General features: G+C 47.7%; 1 protein-coding gene across 6 annotated transcripts in view; it reads right to left on the reverse strand.

The window, feature by feature from the left end:
• LOC139060874 (sodium- and chloride-dependent glycine transporter 1-like) overlaps window positions 1-13,413 on the reverse strand; it is a 44,405-nt gene that overhangs the window by 12,509 nt on the left and 18,483 nt on the right. For 4 of the 6 annotated variants that reach the window (XM_070540131.1, XM_070540133.1, XM_070540134.1 and 1 more), the window contains 5 exons: window positions 11,029-11,153; window positions 8,940-9,052; window positions 7,316-7,444; window positions 3,345-3,444; window positions 903-1,003 (listed from right to left, as the gene is read on the reverse strand). In XM_070540131.1, the coding sequence (XP_070396232.1) occupies window positions 903-1,003; window positions 3,345-3,444; window positions 7,316-7,444; window positions 8,940-9,052; window positions 11,029-11,153 (568 nt within the window). The remainder of the gene's footprint in view (window positions 1-902; window positions 1,004-3,344; window positions 3,445-7,315; window positions 7,445-8,939; window positions 9,053-11,028; window positions 11,154-13,413) is intronic. The other 2 variants (XM_070540132.1, XM_070540135.1) reach the window with 2 other exon arrangements.

Genomic DNA, 13,413 nt, shown 5'->3' on the forward strand with positions numbered 1-13,413 from the left:
CCTTTGGCCCTGAGGGTATAATAAATAAATAAATAAATATAGGTTAGCAGCCCTTATGGTTGTAGCTTCCGAGTTTGCGTCTCCTATACTCCGCGCTCAATGTTCTCTGTTCTCTCTTCTGCGAGGGCAGCGTCAGGATTTTTGATGGCGTGAGCAATGCCTCCTTTACTAGATGCCCGCCGCCTTGCTCGCTTTGCCATTGTGGCGGCGTTTCCCTTAGTTGACGTTAGTTCAGCATAAATTCCGTGAGGCGGCGCTCGTTGCCTTTTCAACTTCCGGCGGATGTGGCAGCGGCGGCTGAATGCATCCGCCGGCGCGTTATATGCGCAGGCGTATGTTAGCGGGCGTTATCGCGGGCCTCCGAGACGGTAACAGATGCCACGTTAATCTCAGAGGCCGCAGCACGTGATTGCAAGTTGCAGGCGTTCGCCATGAGAGGCGCTCGTTGCCTTTTCGCGGTAAAGCCCCTTGAACTCCGTAAAGTAGTGACACCCTCTTCCTCCGCCTTCCCTCCTCCTCGTTTCTCCACTCTTCCACGCTCCCTCCTCGACCGTGGCGCCGCCTACAGTGCTCGAGCGTAGCAACGGCGCCAACATGCACTCCTCGCCACTCCGTAGACGCTTCTGGAGCAAAAATGGCGCTGATGCACGGCGCGCGTGCCCACGTGATGCTATTAGGCCAATAGCGACGCGGCGTCGGCATCGGCCAGAGCGCGCGAGGAGGAGGCGGCATTCTTCAAAGCGTGGCACTAATTTACGAAGTTTAAGGGGCTTTATTTCGCGGAGGAGAGAAAAGGGAAAGGGCCCGGAACCGAGCTACCGGACAACGCGGCAGGCATCTATAGTAAAGGTGGCATTGGCGTGAGTCAAGCAATTAGGCGTAGAGTCGCTGAGGAAACGCACGCAGAGAGCGCAGGGTGCGAACACGCGCAGGCAGAGATCCAGGTAGAACCACTGGTGGCGTCCCGTCGCGAACTGGTAGTCTAATCCCAGCCTTGTCACTCCTGAAACATGCAGATGCACACACAAAATAGCGTAAAAAAAATAAAGGAGTTCTCTCACATGGCCTGCGAAAGCTTACCCGAAGACTATAGTCCTGAGTTTACGAAATACCGAAACACAAGAGACAGGCGCCACCGGCACAGTGGCTTCGCGGTGGCGTCATCTGGCGACGCCGGCGAAAGTATAGCCTCCAAGATTTGGAGGCGCGTGCGAAAGCAAGCGTGCGCGAAAAGATCTCGGAGGGCTTGTGTAACTGTAATCGCTATTTTCTGCCTATGTGCTGATGCAAAGGCGTTGGCCGCCACAACCATTAGCGTATTGAGGATGTTTTTTTTTTACTTCTTACTGCGATAGCAATTGTACGGACACTCAAGGTGCGCCCGCGCCGCCGTTGGCGCTGTCATCGCCGTCGTGCTGTTCTGGTATCGACGGCGCATGCGCGCGAACCGCGTGTGGAATGGTTAGGTCTCCGGAGGCGCGCAGTGCGATTGGCTGCAAAAAAAAAAAGAAAAAGAAAAACGGCGAAGCCAAGTGGACGCGGCGTCAACGCTCCACTCAATCGGCTCTGCAATGGAGCCAAGGCTCCTAGCGCGAAGTGAAACACGGACACAGAAAGGAACTCAAGCTGTTCGCGTTCCAGCGTCGTCGCGACGTCACCGTGGTCCGTATACAACGGTCTGAGCGGGAACACACAGTAGACATACTTTTAACGCGACAGCGTTAAGGAGCTCGTGTCGCAGAAAAGCCGGTGTCGTCGATGTTGGCGGCGTTGGCCGTGAGCGATAAATCCCAGCAGGCACTTCATGAATCAACTTGCAAGATGGGCTGGGTGGGATTCGAACCAGGGTCTCCGTAGTGTGAAACGGAGACGCTACCACTCAGCCACGAGTTTTTTTTTCTTTATTCACAAAATGACATACATAAAAACACGTTGGACTACTTGGACCAACGTGACAAGCTAAAATTTCTTGAAATTCACTAATTCATCAAGATTACCCAACCAGTCAGGTGGATCTGCCTGTACACGATATATCTCACGTATGAAAATAATGCTTTCAACAAAATTTTCTCGCGCTGGGCGCGCATTCACATCGGCGTGCGTTACCGCCATCCGTGTCTTCCGAAGACTATGGAGGCCCAGGAGCATTATCATGTCATACGGAAAGCCCTGATGGCTGTCTACCGGCAGGAAACGTATACCCTGTGCTGTTATCGGCAGTTCCTTTTTAAGAGTTCTTTGCAAGACATCCCAATAAAAAATTGCATCCCAGCACTCAATGAAAGCGTGCTCAATGGTCTCCGGCTTGTTACATAGCGCACAGTTGGTCGTCCATGGTACAGATAATCCTTTGTCGGCTATCCATGTTTTGACCGGAAGGGTAGATGTATGCAATTTAAAGAAGAACGACTTTACGCTTGCTCTCACTGGCATCTTTTTAACTCTTTTTAAAACATCTTGTCCTGGGCCTCCATAGTATTTCATTCGGTACAATGGCACTGGCATCATAACGTCAACTAAATCCTTGTAAAGTTTCTTTCTTGTTACTGTGCTCAGGTACTGAAGGGAAAACCGAGCTTTTAATATTCGAAGGGAGTCGACTACCTCTCGCAAGTAGCCTTTAAGCCTATAGTGTACAGGCTGTGCACTAGACACAATAAATTCAGGCAAAACGCTTTTCAAACGGATCAGCCACGAGTTCGATGCTTCGAAGCGGTACAAAAGCGCCTCTAGTGAATGCGGTGTTGCCTTAGAAACGAGCTGTTTATAAGGCTCAGGCGTGTTTTTTTTTTTTGCTTTCTCTAAGCAGTAGAGTTCGAGCTACAAACGCCGATGGCGTTCCTTCGGCCCCGTCTCATGCACCATCGAGATGCGAAGCCTGCAGCACCACCTGACTGCACTCTTCACCACGCCAGCGTTCTGAGACACCTGGTAGCTGCCGGGGCGCTGTCTCCCCTGCGCGTCAGCAGTATTGCCTCGCGTTCTGCGTCACAAGATGGCCCGCTACCAGCACTTCCGGTATACCGTGTATACCGTCAAAGTTTTTCTGTGCTCCGGTACTCCGTAAACGGCAACAAGTTTATGAACGGGCTAATCAAAGAACGATCTGCATTGTGCGTTCTACATGAATCGTGAACTTTCGTTCCCTATGCTCAAATTTTTTTTTTTTAGTACTAAAGAAAGACAAGGAAAGCGCATGACCTGAGGGGACCTGCAACTCCCTGCTTACGCCACCTAAACAGGCAATCGGCTAAACGAGACATTTCGATTTCCCAACGGAATAGGTGTTATTACAATCGTGGGAGGAAGAATGCAAGTAAACGTCCCGTGAAGGCGTTGCTCACCGTAAAATATCACAATGACGCAGATTTCCACGAAGGCGATTATCGGTACCAGCATGCCCCGTACGTACGTGTCAAGAAGGATGGCCAGGTAAACACCGTTCTGCCAATGAAAAAAGAAAGGAAGAAAATCAAAAGAAGAGTTGACATCACTTTTCCGTTGTACGCGTTCGCAACATTATGCGCTGGCTCTTTGGTTGCCATGGGGACGTAATTGACACCTGACATGTTTTATGTGTAACTGTTGGTTTAACATATAATACCGTTATATTTTCAAATCCTTTCTGCTAAGCAAAGTGCTCGCAATAACACTGCTGGAAATGCACAAAGGTATGCATATCTGTATAATATTTGTGTATGTATATAGCACGTACGCGCATGCTTTCTCTGTTCATCTTGACAAGTCGAATGCCAGAGCAGCCGAATTATGCTATAGGATAATATTGTTGAGCTCTGATCACCTATTCTTTTTCGAAAGCTCATTTACCGTGTAACCCTTGCCAAACTATTGTTATAGAGCTGGGAAATCGAACCCGCGACATGGCGCGCGCGTTTTGCAAGGCAACAATACTGTTATCGCTACTACTGCTGTCGATGGTACATGGAAGGATCATGCTTGCTTACAAGGCCGTTCGCCCTTTTCTTATGGGAAGGGTCTCGTTAAGTCCTGCATCGCTAATGATCGACAGGGATCGAACAAGGTACTTCAAGCTAGAGTCAGCGCTTCGAATAGGGAAGTTCACTTCGCCAATGTTGCTCTGACGAAGACCAAGGAGGTTAAAGAAAAACTGCTGGAGTGATGGGAGCACGCGTGAAGCGAAACCGCCGGGTCGCCATCTTGCGGAGGGCATTATCACGCTAGAGTCAACGTTTCGAAAAGGGAAGTTCACTTCACCAATGTTGCTCTGACGAAGACCAAGGAGGTTAAAGAAAAGCGACGCACGCCTGAGCCTTAGAAACAGCTCGTTTCTAAGGCAACACCGCATTCACTAGAGGCGCTTTTGTACCGCTTTGAAGCATCGAACTCGTGGCTGAGTGGTAGCGTCTCCGTCTCACACTCCGGAGACTCTGGTTCGAGTCCCACCCAGCCCATCTTGCAAGTTGTTTTTTATTAATGAAGTGCCTGCTGGGATTTATCGCTCACGGCCAACGCCGCCGACGACACCGGCTTTTCTGCGACACGAGCTCCTTAACGCTGCCGCGTTAAAAACTGCTGGAGTGATGGGAGCACGCGTTAAGTGAAGCCACCGCGTCGCCATCTTGCGGGGGGCAAAATTACGCCTGTTTTACGTGTTTCGGATCGTCGTATCTCGCGGTGCTGTGTGGATCCCAAAAGGGTGCTAGCGCGCTCGGGTGCTTTTTAGGAAAGTTGACGCACAGGCAATTGACATGTTGGCGTTTCCCTTCTAATTTAAATAAGGATGAAGATTAGCGTCGCTTCGCTCTAGAATAAAGGAAAATTTTACATTTCAGGGTAAAAGAAAACGGCCACCACCAAAGCTCCGAGACCCTCCGTGCAATGAGGATGCTAAAGCACCGGCAACGCCTGACGATAATGAAAATAATAATGAATAGTTATGTTTGTTGCGTATACTGCCATTTCTCACGCTACATTTTTCAGAGTTTAATTGTTTTTTGTTCTGACACCTTTCATAATCGATCAATTTCCACACTGCATTAAAGAAGGTGAATAAACGCTAATTATAGCGCGATTTTTTTTTCTACTTTCCGGCTGCTGCGTATTGATGCCGATAAAATGGAATGATGTCCCGTACTCGGATATCTGCGATCCGGAGGCCTCCAATATGGCTCGCCTCATAGCACACAGCGTTGCAATAGAACTTGAAAATCCGTTAAGCAATATAAAAAACCACTGAAAATATCGGCGAACAGCTCTGCGAAGCTCTTGGCAGGCCGCTTCTTGCCCGCCGCAAGATGGCCGCCGCCGGCTTCACCCGAGCTACAGGAGGTTATGCTCGAGCACATAAGTCGGTATCGGCGACTTCCACTCCAGCAGCTTTCTAACGCGACAGCGTTAAGGAGCTCGTGTCGAAGAAAAGCCAGTGTCGTCGGCGTCGGTGGCGTTGGCCGTGAGCGATAAATCCCAGCAGGCACTTTTTTTAATCTCCTTGACGAAGAACAAATGTGCTTTCCGAAACGTTGGCTCCAATCAGAGACAACCCTTGTTCGACTCCAGTTGATTACTTTAGGTATAAACCAGCCTCTGAACCTCCCTCTCTTTCAAATTCCGACCGCTAATAGCAACCTACGTTTTCAATTTATGCCAGCAGAGTAATAGTTTATGAATAAATAGCTATGTTAGGCCACATGCGAGACACCGCTATTTCTCCTTTTTAATAAAGCAGGATAAATGTTGATGATACATAGTATTCAATGCCAACGACGCGTTTACCGTAAAACCATAGAGTTTCTAAATAAATACCCTAGAGGGAAATGTGGCGCTAGTGTCTACGGGGGTTCTCATGAGCGTTGCCTCAACCTACATGGGAATGATGGGAAGTACAGGCTTCGGATTGACTTCGGTCTTTAGACTAGTGGCGTTTGCTTCTGGCGCAGTAAACAAAGCTATACTCAAATATTATCGCGTAAAATCTAATTCTATTTATGCAGTATGTTATGTAATGTACAACACGCTACCTAAACTTTGTATGAATTTGAGATGGAAGCATGGTTTACTATGGTTTGTCACCAGGACACACCAGGGTATGCATACTTGTGCGATTCTGTTCTCAATTTAACGCCAAAGAATAATTATTTATTCATTTTTGTAACAACAAAACAACCGTGCATGTACTTATATAAAAATACTCACCAAGTATTTCTGGAAATAAAAGTGTTGTATTGTGACAAAGCGTTGCGTCCTTGAGCGGAATGCTAAAAGTGTCGTCTGCTACGACACCTGCTCGCAGCAAACGCGAGACTTCTCTCGCAGACGACAGGAACTTGCGAACTCTCTCGCTCTTTCGAATTTAAAGGTTGCGTCGGCTGTCACGATTGCTGAACGTCTTCAAGTACTTTTAAGCACATCTGCTGCAGTGCTAACTAGGACGCTAGTGGCCTCCTACGAGTATGCTTCATCATATTTTATATTGGCGTACCGCTTCCGAAGCATTACAGCGTGGCTTTGCGGGTACCCATTGTGCGACACTAGACTACAGCTCGGAAGCAGCTATCTTTCCTACCACAAGTAAGTTTGTGTTCTCAAAGTCCTAAAACACGCATGTCAATGAGCACATAAACGAGCACATAATGAAGCCCTCAATAAAATTTGATTTTCAAGCCACTAGAAGTACAACTGTATATGTCTTGCATCAGTAGTGCCTTCTTTGTCCTATTCTGAAGTTTCATAAAGAACGTAACGCTACAGTGTCAACCTAACACACTTAACCAACCAAGGTCCAAACGTTCAAAACATGTTCTTTCAACGTTTATGATGCCGCCGCTTTCTAGTCACGGCTTCGACGCCACACCGCGACACAAGCATCGTCCCAGTCGCTGGCCCAGCGCGCTATCGCCACTCCGAGCAACATAACAAAGGCAGAGAGCTTTGCGTTGCACTGTCCCACTGCAGGTTATAGCAATCAACGTTACTAGTAGCGTTGATAGCAATTGCGCTTGGAGCGAAACCAAAACTGCCAAAAAAATACTTGTAGACTAGTTCGCCAGTCAATAGAATGCCAATCCGAAGCCTGTACTTCCCATCATTCCCATGATGGTTGAACGATCGCAGCGCCAGATTTGCCTCTAGGTATACTAATATGAAACTCTATGCGTAAAACGGACCTCTCATTTTCTCTCGTCATGGCCTCCGAGATGGAGCGGCGTCACCGAGCGCGCTGCCCGGTTTCGGAGGCCACGCTCTGGCGTATGCTGAACGTAAAGTTCGAAGCCCTTCTCTCCGGAAACGTCGAACAGACGGTTATTTGCCGCGAAACGGTGTCGTCTGTTCTTACCTGCATCGCCAGCGGCATGGAGGCGAAGAACGCAATGAGGCTGTAGGCGAAGGCCGTCCGTGGTCTTCGGGCGCGCGCGCAGGTAAACTCGTCACCGAGCGGCGTCAGCACCGACTCCACCATGAGGCTCTGCGAGTGAGTCGACACTAGCGACCTCTACATGAGCCCGATAAAGTCAGGTCGAGTCGGGCCGAAAACCGATCGTTGAATTTACGTAAACGGTAGCGGATTGGACGGAGTGAGCGGCGTCGAGCAGCGGTCGGTCAACCCGCCTTATTAAGGGGCGGGTTGACTCGACCTGCTCGGCAATGCGCATAGGCTACGTTTGGATGACTGGACTTCCGGTTCCCGCAGCCGTCTGCAACAGCTCTATTTCCTGGGTCTTACAGTTGGGTTACACCGCGCACCGCCTGTATTTGCCTTGTCCCGATACCGTTCCCGCTGTCGGCGCATAAATCGACTTACGGCATAAAGCGACGAGCAGACTCGACTCGCTTCTGTCGAGTACATGTAAACGACCTGACACAAACGCAGTCGGATCGGGCTATAGGGTCAGCTCGACTTCAGAGTCGACCCGCTCGCGTCGAGTTGATGTAAACCAAGCTATAACTAGTGACCGGTTAAATGGTGCATCTTCTTCCAGTACTTAAACGCTCACAAAACCAAATCCTGGGACTCGTAGCGTCCAGCCTTTTTCATGGGCCATGAGCACTCCAAATTATGTTCGATCAACAGTGGGCGAACGAAGGCAGCCTTCTCAGCTGGAGCTTGCCTTGTCTTAGTCTGGCGTTGCTCTCGCCTATTCGTCAAGGCCAGGCCGGAGACACACCTGGCGAAGACAGGCCCCTAGCTAGCAAACACAATTGAGTCCCGTTGTATAGACGTTGGCTTAGGCAGTCCGTATATAAGTCCAGACGAAAACCTAAACATCCAACCCCCCATATATATATATATATATATATATATATATATATATATATATATATATATATATATATATATATATATATATATATACACACACATATATATATATATATATAGTTATATCATGAGAAGCCAACAAACACTGACACCAAGGACAACACAGGGGAAATCACTTGTGCTGAATAAATGAAATAAAGAAACGATAAATTAGTGGAAATTAAAGTGGATGAAAAAACAACTTGCCGCAGGTGGGAGCCGAACCCACAACCTTCGCGTGTGGGTTCGTGTGTGGGTTCGTGCGTGGGTTCGGCTCCCACCTGCGGCAAGTTGTTTTTTCATCCACTTTAATTTCCACTAATTTATCGTTTCTTTATTTCATTTATTCAGCACGAGTGATTTCCCCTATGTTGTCCTTGGTGTCAGTGTTTGTCGGCTTCTCATGATATGACTAATAAAAATCGGGCCCCTCGGTTAACCCCCTTTGTTCTCGTTTACATATATATATATATATATATATATATATATATATATATATATATATATATATATATATATATATATATATATATATATATATATATATATATAATGTGCAGTGGCGTCGTGCGCTAGTTGCGCTCGTGGTGCGACATTCAACCTATAGCTTAGACATGCAAAACAAGCGCGAGCAAACGGAAAGTCCGAGAGCCATGCTCACGTTCGAGTCGAGCGCGCAGAGGACGAAGGCGCCGAAGAAGCCGGCGCTCCACACGTACGCGAAGTCGATGTCGGCCACCGCCTCGGTGAACGACAGGAAGAACAGGCTCAAGCCTGCGAGAACGGCCGGTCACGCGCGGTTCAGGGTGAACGGACGGAAAAAAACTTTAATGGAAAAAGGACCTGCGAGGTCGCCAGCCCGGGCTCAGGCCACCCGGGCATTGTGTGCGGTGAGGCATAGCCTTTCCACCGCTGCCCGGGCCCGCTGGATAGCCCATAATTGGTCGTGTAGTTCTGAGCTAGTCAGAGCGCTTAGCCATCGCTCCTCGAGAAGGTCCGGTTATATATCTTGTCCTCTACGTATACTGAACCGATCTGTGTGCGCTTCCACAAGATGTGTGCCATGTCTACGTGTTCGTGTTTGCAGAGCTTGCAGCTTGGGTCTGGATATTGTGTTGAATTTATTCTGTTTAAGTGTAGGGTGAATCGCCCACGTGTCTGAGCAGGGGCGAGAGAAGAACTCTCGAGAGACACACACACACACACACGATGGGACAGGCCCGGAATGATTGAGCTTGTATACCGTCGTGTGCGCCCGTGTGCTGCGTGCCTTGTGCTCATATGCCTGTCTTCGACTTCAGTTCGAGCTGATTTATTTTGTCAATTGATTGTAACAGAATGCAAACACATACAGCCAGGGGAACCGTAGAAAACGTCGAGCTTCCAGAAGCGCTGGGTTTCAAAACTGATGGGCGGCGTTAGCTGGTCATCGGTGAAGATAGGCAAGATAGTCTTTAGAGTATTGGTGGGGATACAGCAGAAAAGAAATTGGGACGGGATAATAACAGACGCAGGTAGCTGAACTAGATAAGACAGAGATAACCATAGTACGAGATTACGATATTGTGGTATAAAAGTTGCAAAGAGCGATAATGTGCCTCAGAAAGGCTGCCATTCGTTTCGATAGGTGGGCCTATCTTCGTCGAAGGCGGTCCTGTCATCCTCGGCAGTATCTCTGCTTGTAACTTTTATATCACAGTGTGCTAGTCCATCTGTCGGCCCCCTCCTTGATTTTAGATTACGATATGGTAGCACATAAGTATCTCACGTAGGACGTAGGTGATTATTTGTCGCCCCTCCGATTAAAAGGGGATGGCATTTGAAGTCATCACTATCGCCATGTTGTCGACGAGAAGCTTAGAACCGACACCTGCTTCTGAACATGGCGGAAGAAAATAAATTAGGAGGGGAGCATTACCTCACGAAGCCAAGCCTCGGCAAACGAACTCTCCGAGTAGCCCTTCCCTTCATTTCTCCCCCCCTCGCAGTGTCAGGCGAACACGTTACCTCTAAGACTCAACTTAAACTGGCCAAGAATGTGCGGTTCCGGTAATTTTTATTTAATCGACGCGCACCCGTTCCGCTGCCCCGCCGTAGCTCTGCCTTCAGAGCGGCAGCACTAAAACCCACCATGCAAAAAAGAAGTGAGGCGCGCAGGCAGGACACAAGAGGAGAGAAGGGGACAACACGAACGCCGACTATCAACTGAAGGGAGCACTGAGGCGAAAAAAGAAATAGACACAAAACTCATCTGCGCATGCTCAGGAATGGTAACACCACGTGTCAGTCGGGTACACGTTCCGGTCTACCGACTGACACGTGGTGTTACCATTCCTGAGCATGCGCAGATGAGTTTTGTGTCTTCTTTTTTCGCCTCAGTGCTCCCTTCAGTTGATAGTCGGCGTTCGTGTTGTCCCCTTCTCTACTTTTGTGTCCTGCCCGCACGCCTCACTTCTTTTTTACATAATGAATCCTTACCAACTAGCTCAGCTTTCTGTCGTACTAAAACCCACCGCGCGCTCCGACGTGACGATCACTTGTTGGGCCGACTCGTTTAGCTTCAATCGCACGGCGCAATGTTACCCTCCCACATTCTTGTGAACACGATGGTCAACCGCACACATTACACATAAAGAAAGAAAGAAAGAAAGAAAGAAAGAAAGAAAGAAAGAAAGAAAGAAAGAAAGAAAGAAAGAAAGAAAGAAAGAAAGAAAGAAAGAAAGAAAGCGCAATTTGGGGTTCGCACTGACCGTGACGTGCGAGGTCCTCGATGGGCATGTCCAGCCGCTCGGACTGACTGCCCAGCACCGAGAAGACGACGGCGCCGCTGACGAGGCCCAGCAGCACCTCGGCCAGGGCCACGCCCGCGACCACACTGCGAAGGGCAGGTTACGCCCAGGCTATGGTTGCCAATGTTTTCCGCTCAATGCAACAGTAGTGTGAACAAACCAGTCGCGATTTTTGCGTTTACGCTTATGCGATCCGTGCGAACGATCCGTACTTAGCGCACGTAGTCTGAACGCGGCATTGCGCGACGTTTGTTCGCCGCGATTACAGCCCGTTGTGGGCTCCGGTTCGAAATTACGTCGTTGTTGGCGTTTGGAGTCACTGTGGTCAACATTGGATGTAGTGAAGTGTCAACTGCATGTTGCTGGTTGACTGAACTTCAATGTGTGTGCTCTTGATGTTTATATCTTGGTTGGTGCACTGCAGGTTATCCGTGGAGCGCGTCTTGTGGTCCCATGCGGAAAGATGCGTAAATTACGATTCGCGCTTGTTTTCGGGTATCCTGAAGTAATCGGTTCGTATGTTCCTGTTGACTTGCGCACGTTTACATGCCTGTATCTATATATGTTTACTAGTTGTTGTTTTTTCACCTGCCTTGCACTCCGGGAAAACCCATTGTCAAGCCGATTTGTGGCTTTCTGACTGTGTCTCCGCGACATTTCAGTGCTGAAAATAAAGATTTTGATTTCATTTGAAGCGCAATCATCTGGCGAGGAAAGGGAGAGGCGGCGGATATACATTAACCTTTCCACTTATCGGTGGACACCTGCTGGACTGTTCCACAGCCACGGAGAAGCTTATAGTAACAGAGAGAATGATGCGGAATAACAGGAATGTTGCTATAAACGAGTATATCGGAAAAAAAAATATAATCAAACAACGTATATGCTTAATGCCATACACTAGCACTCATAACAATAGTGAACGTCGGGGAAACGAACAAAACGTATATACTAGAAAACTGCACACAAAAAATTGACGCGACACTTGCTCACTGCTACGCATGTAGCCGTGAACAAAAGTACGCGGACTACAGGCTCGCCCGAAAAGCTTAATTACTTCGTAACTCAGACGCACAAACTCCAAGCGACGTGTGCATTGCAAAAATTCGCAATGCCAAAGGCTAAATGCAGTCTCACAATTTCAATTTGCGTGCATATATAGACGAAGAAGGAAATCGGCTTTATCCTCAAACCAATGGTCAACGTGTACCTCTGTTCAGGGAAGTATACAGGCATCGTTAAATACCTATAAAAAGCTCCCCCTGCGGAAGGTCTTTCTCACTAGGCAAATGCACAGGTGCACAGTCGAAATTGATGAACGCGGCAGTAGGGGCACAGAGCAGACATGAGGCTTTTCTTTTTTAATTCTATAGTGTGCAGTTGTTATTTGTTTATGCACCTTTCCATTACAGAGGTGCAATGCTATGTGCGGCGATGTGCGATATAGCGATGTACTATTCCTTTGCATATCCTAGGCTGACCGACACCATATGTTAATGGTACTGGCAAACAAGTATGCTGGTTTTGCTACATTTTAATACTTCAGAATGCATATTTCAATAAAACAATTTTAATCGATTAATTGTAGTCGCCTTTATAAAAGCGTCCCTAAGCTTCACGCGCATGCATAAAATTAAAATGAAAAGTAGAGTTGCCCGAGCTAAGGATTTATTTTATTAGACCGAGAATGCGAAAGTTCAGAAACAGCAGACGCTCCGGCATTGCTTGAATGCCCTTCTGTAATTCTAAAGTGGAGTCACAGAGCGATGTGTTGACTTCTTTGGTGTGTGCTTCAGAAATGCAAGCCCTTCCAAGAACGAATGCAGACATTTTATGGTGTGTCTGCAGAGTTCTTATAAACCGCTAAGCCTTCTTATGTAGCCATGTCTTTATGACTATATATTCTCACGTGCCAGAAAGACAGCTAACCTTTAGTCGACAAAAAAGCTCAGGCTCTGGCACGCGGATAGAAGCATCTTTCGTCTGCTTCTTTACTGTCGTCTGTTAAAACGCCTGCCCCCTTTGGCCTACTCTGGTCCGCAGACTACAACACGTGTTGTTTGGAGAAGGTTTATATAAACTGTAGTCAACGAAAAGTTTAAAACCAGTACACATGGTGAAGACTTTGAAGAATATGTGTTTATACACTTCCAACAGACTGTCTAAAAAAGGTTATTGACTTTGTAATCAATAAAACAGTCTAAAGTGAGTCTATACACTGTGTCTGTAAATTGCATGCTTCCAGCTATATACGTATAATAACTTCTACAGACTTCATAAATAGACTCTTTAGAGCACGGTGAAAACCTGTGCACACTAGAGTAACTACATATAAAGTAACTCTAG

The sequence above is a fragment of the Dermacentor albipictus genome, chromosome 6 (assembly GCF_038994185.2).
Source record: "Dermacentor albipictus isolate Rhodes 1998 colony chromosome 6, USDA_Dalb.pri_finalv2, whole genome shotgun sequence".
In the NCBI taxonomy this organism is placed as follows: Eukaryota; Metazoa; Arthropoda; class Arachnida; order Ixodida; family Ixodidae; genus Dermacentor; species Dermacentor albipictus.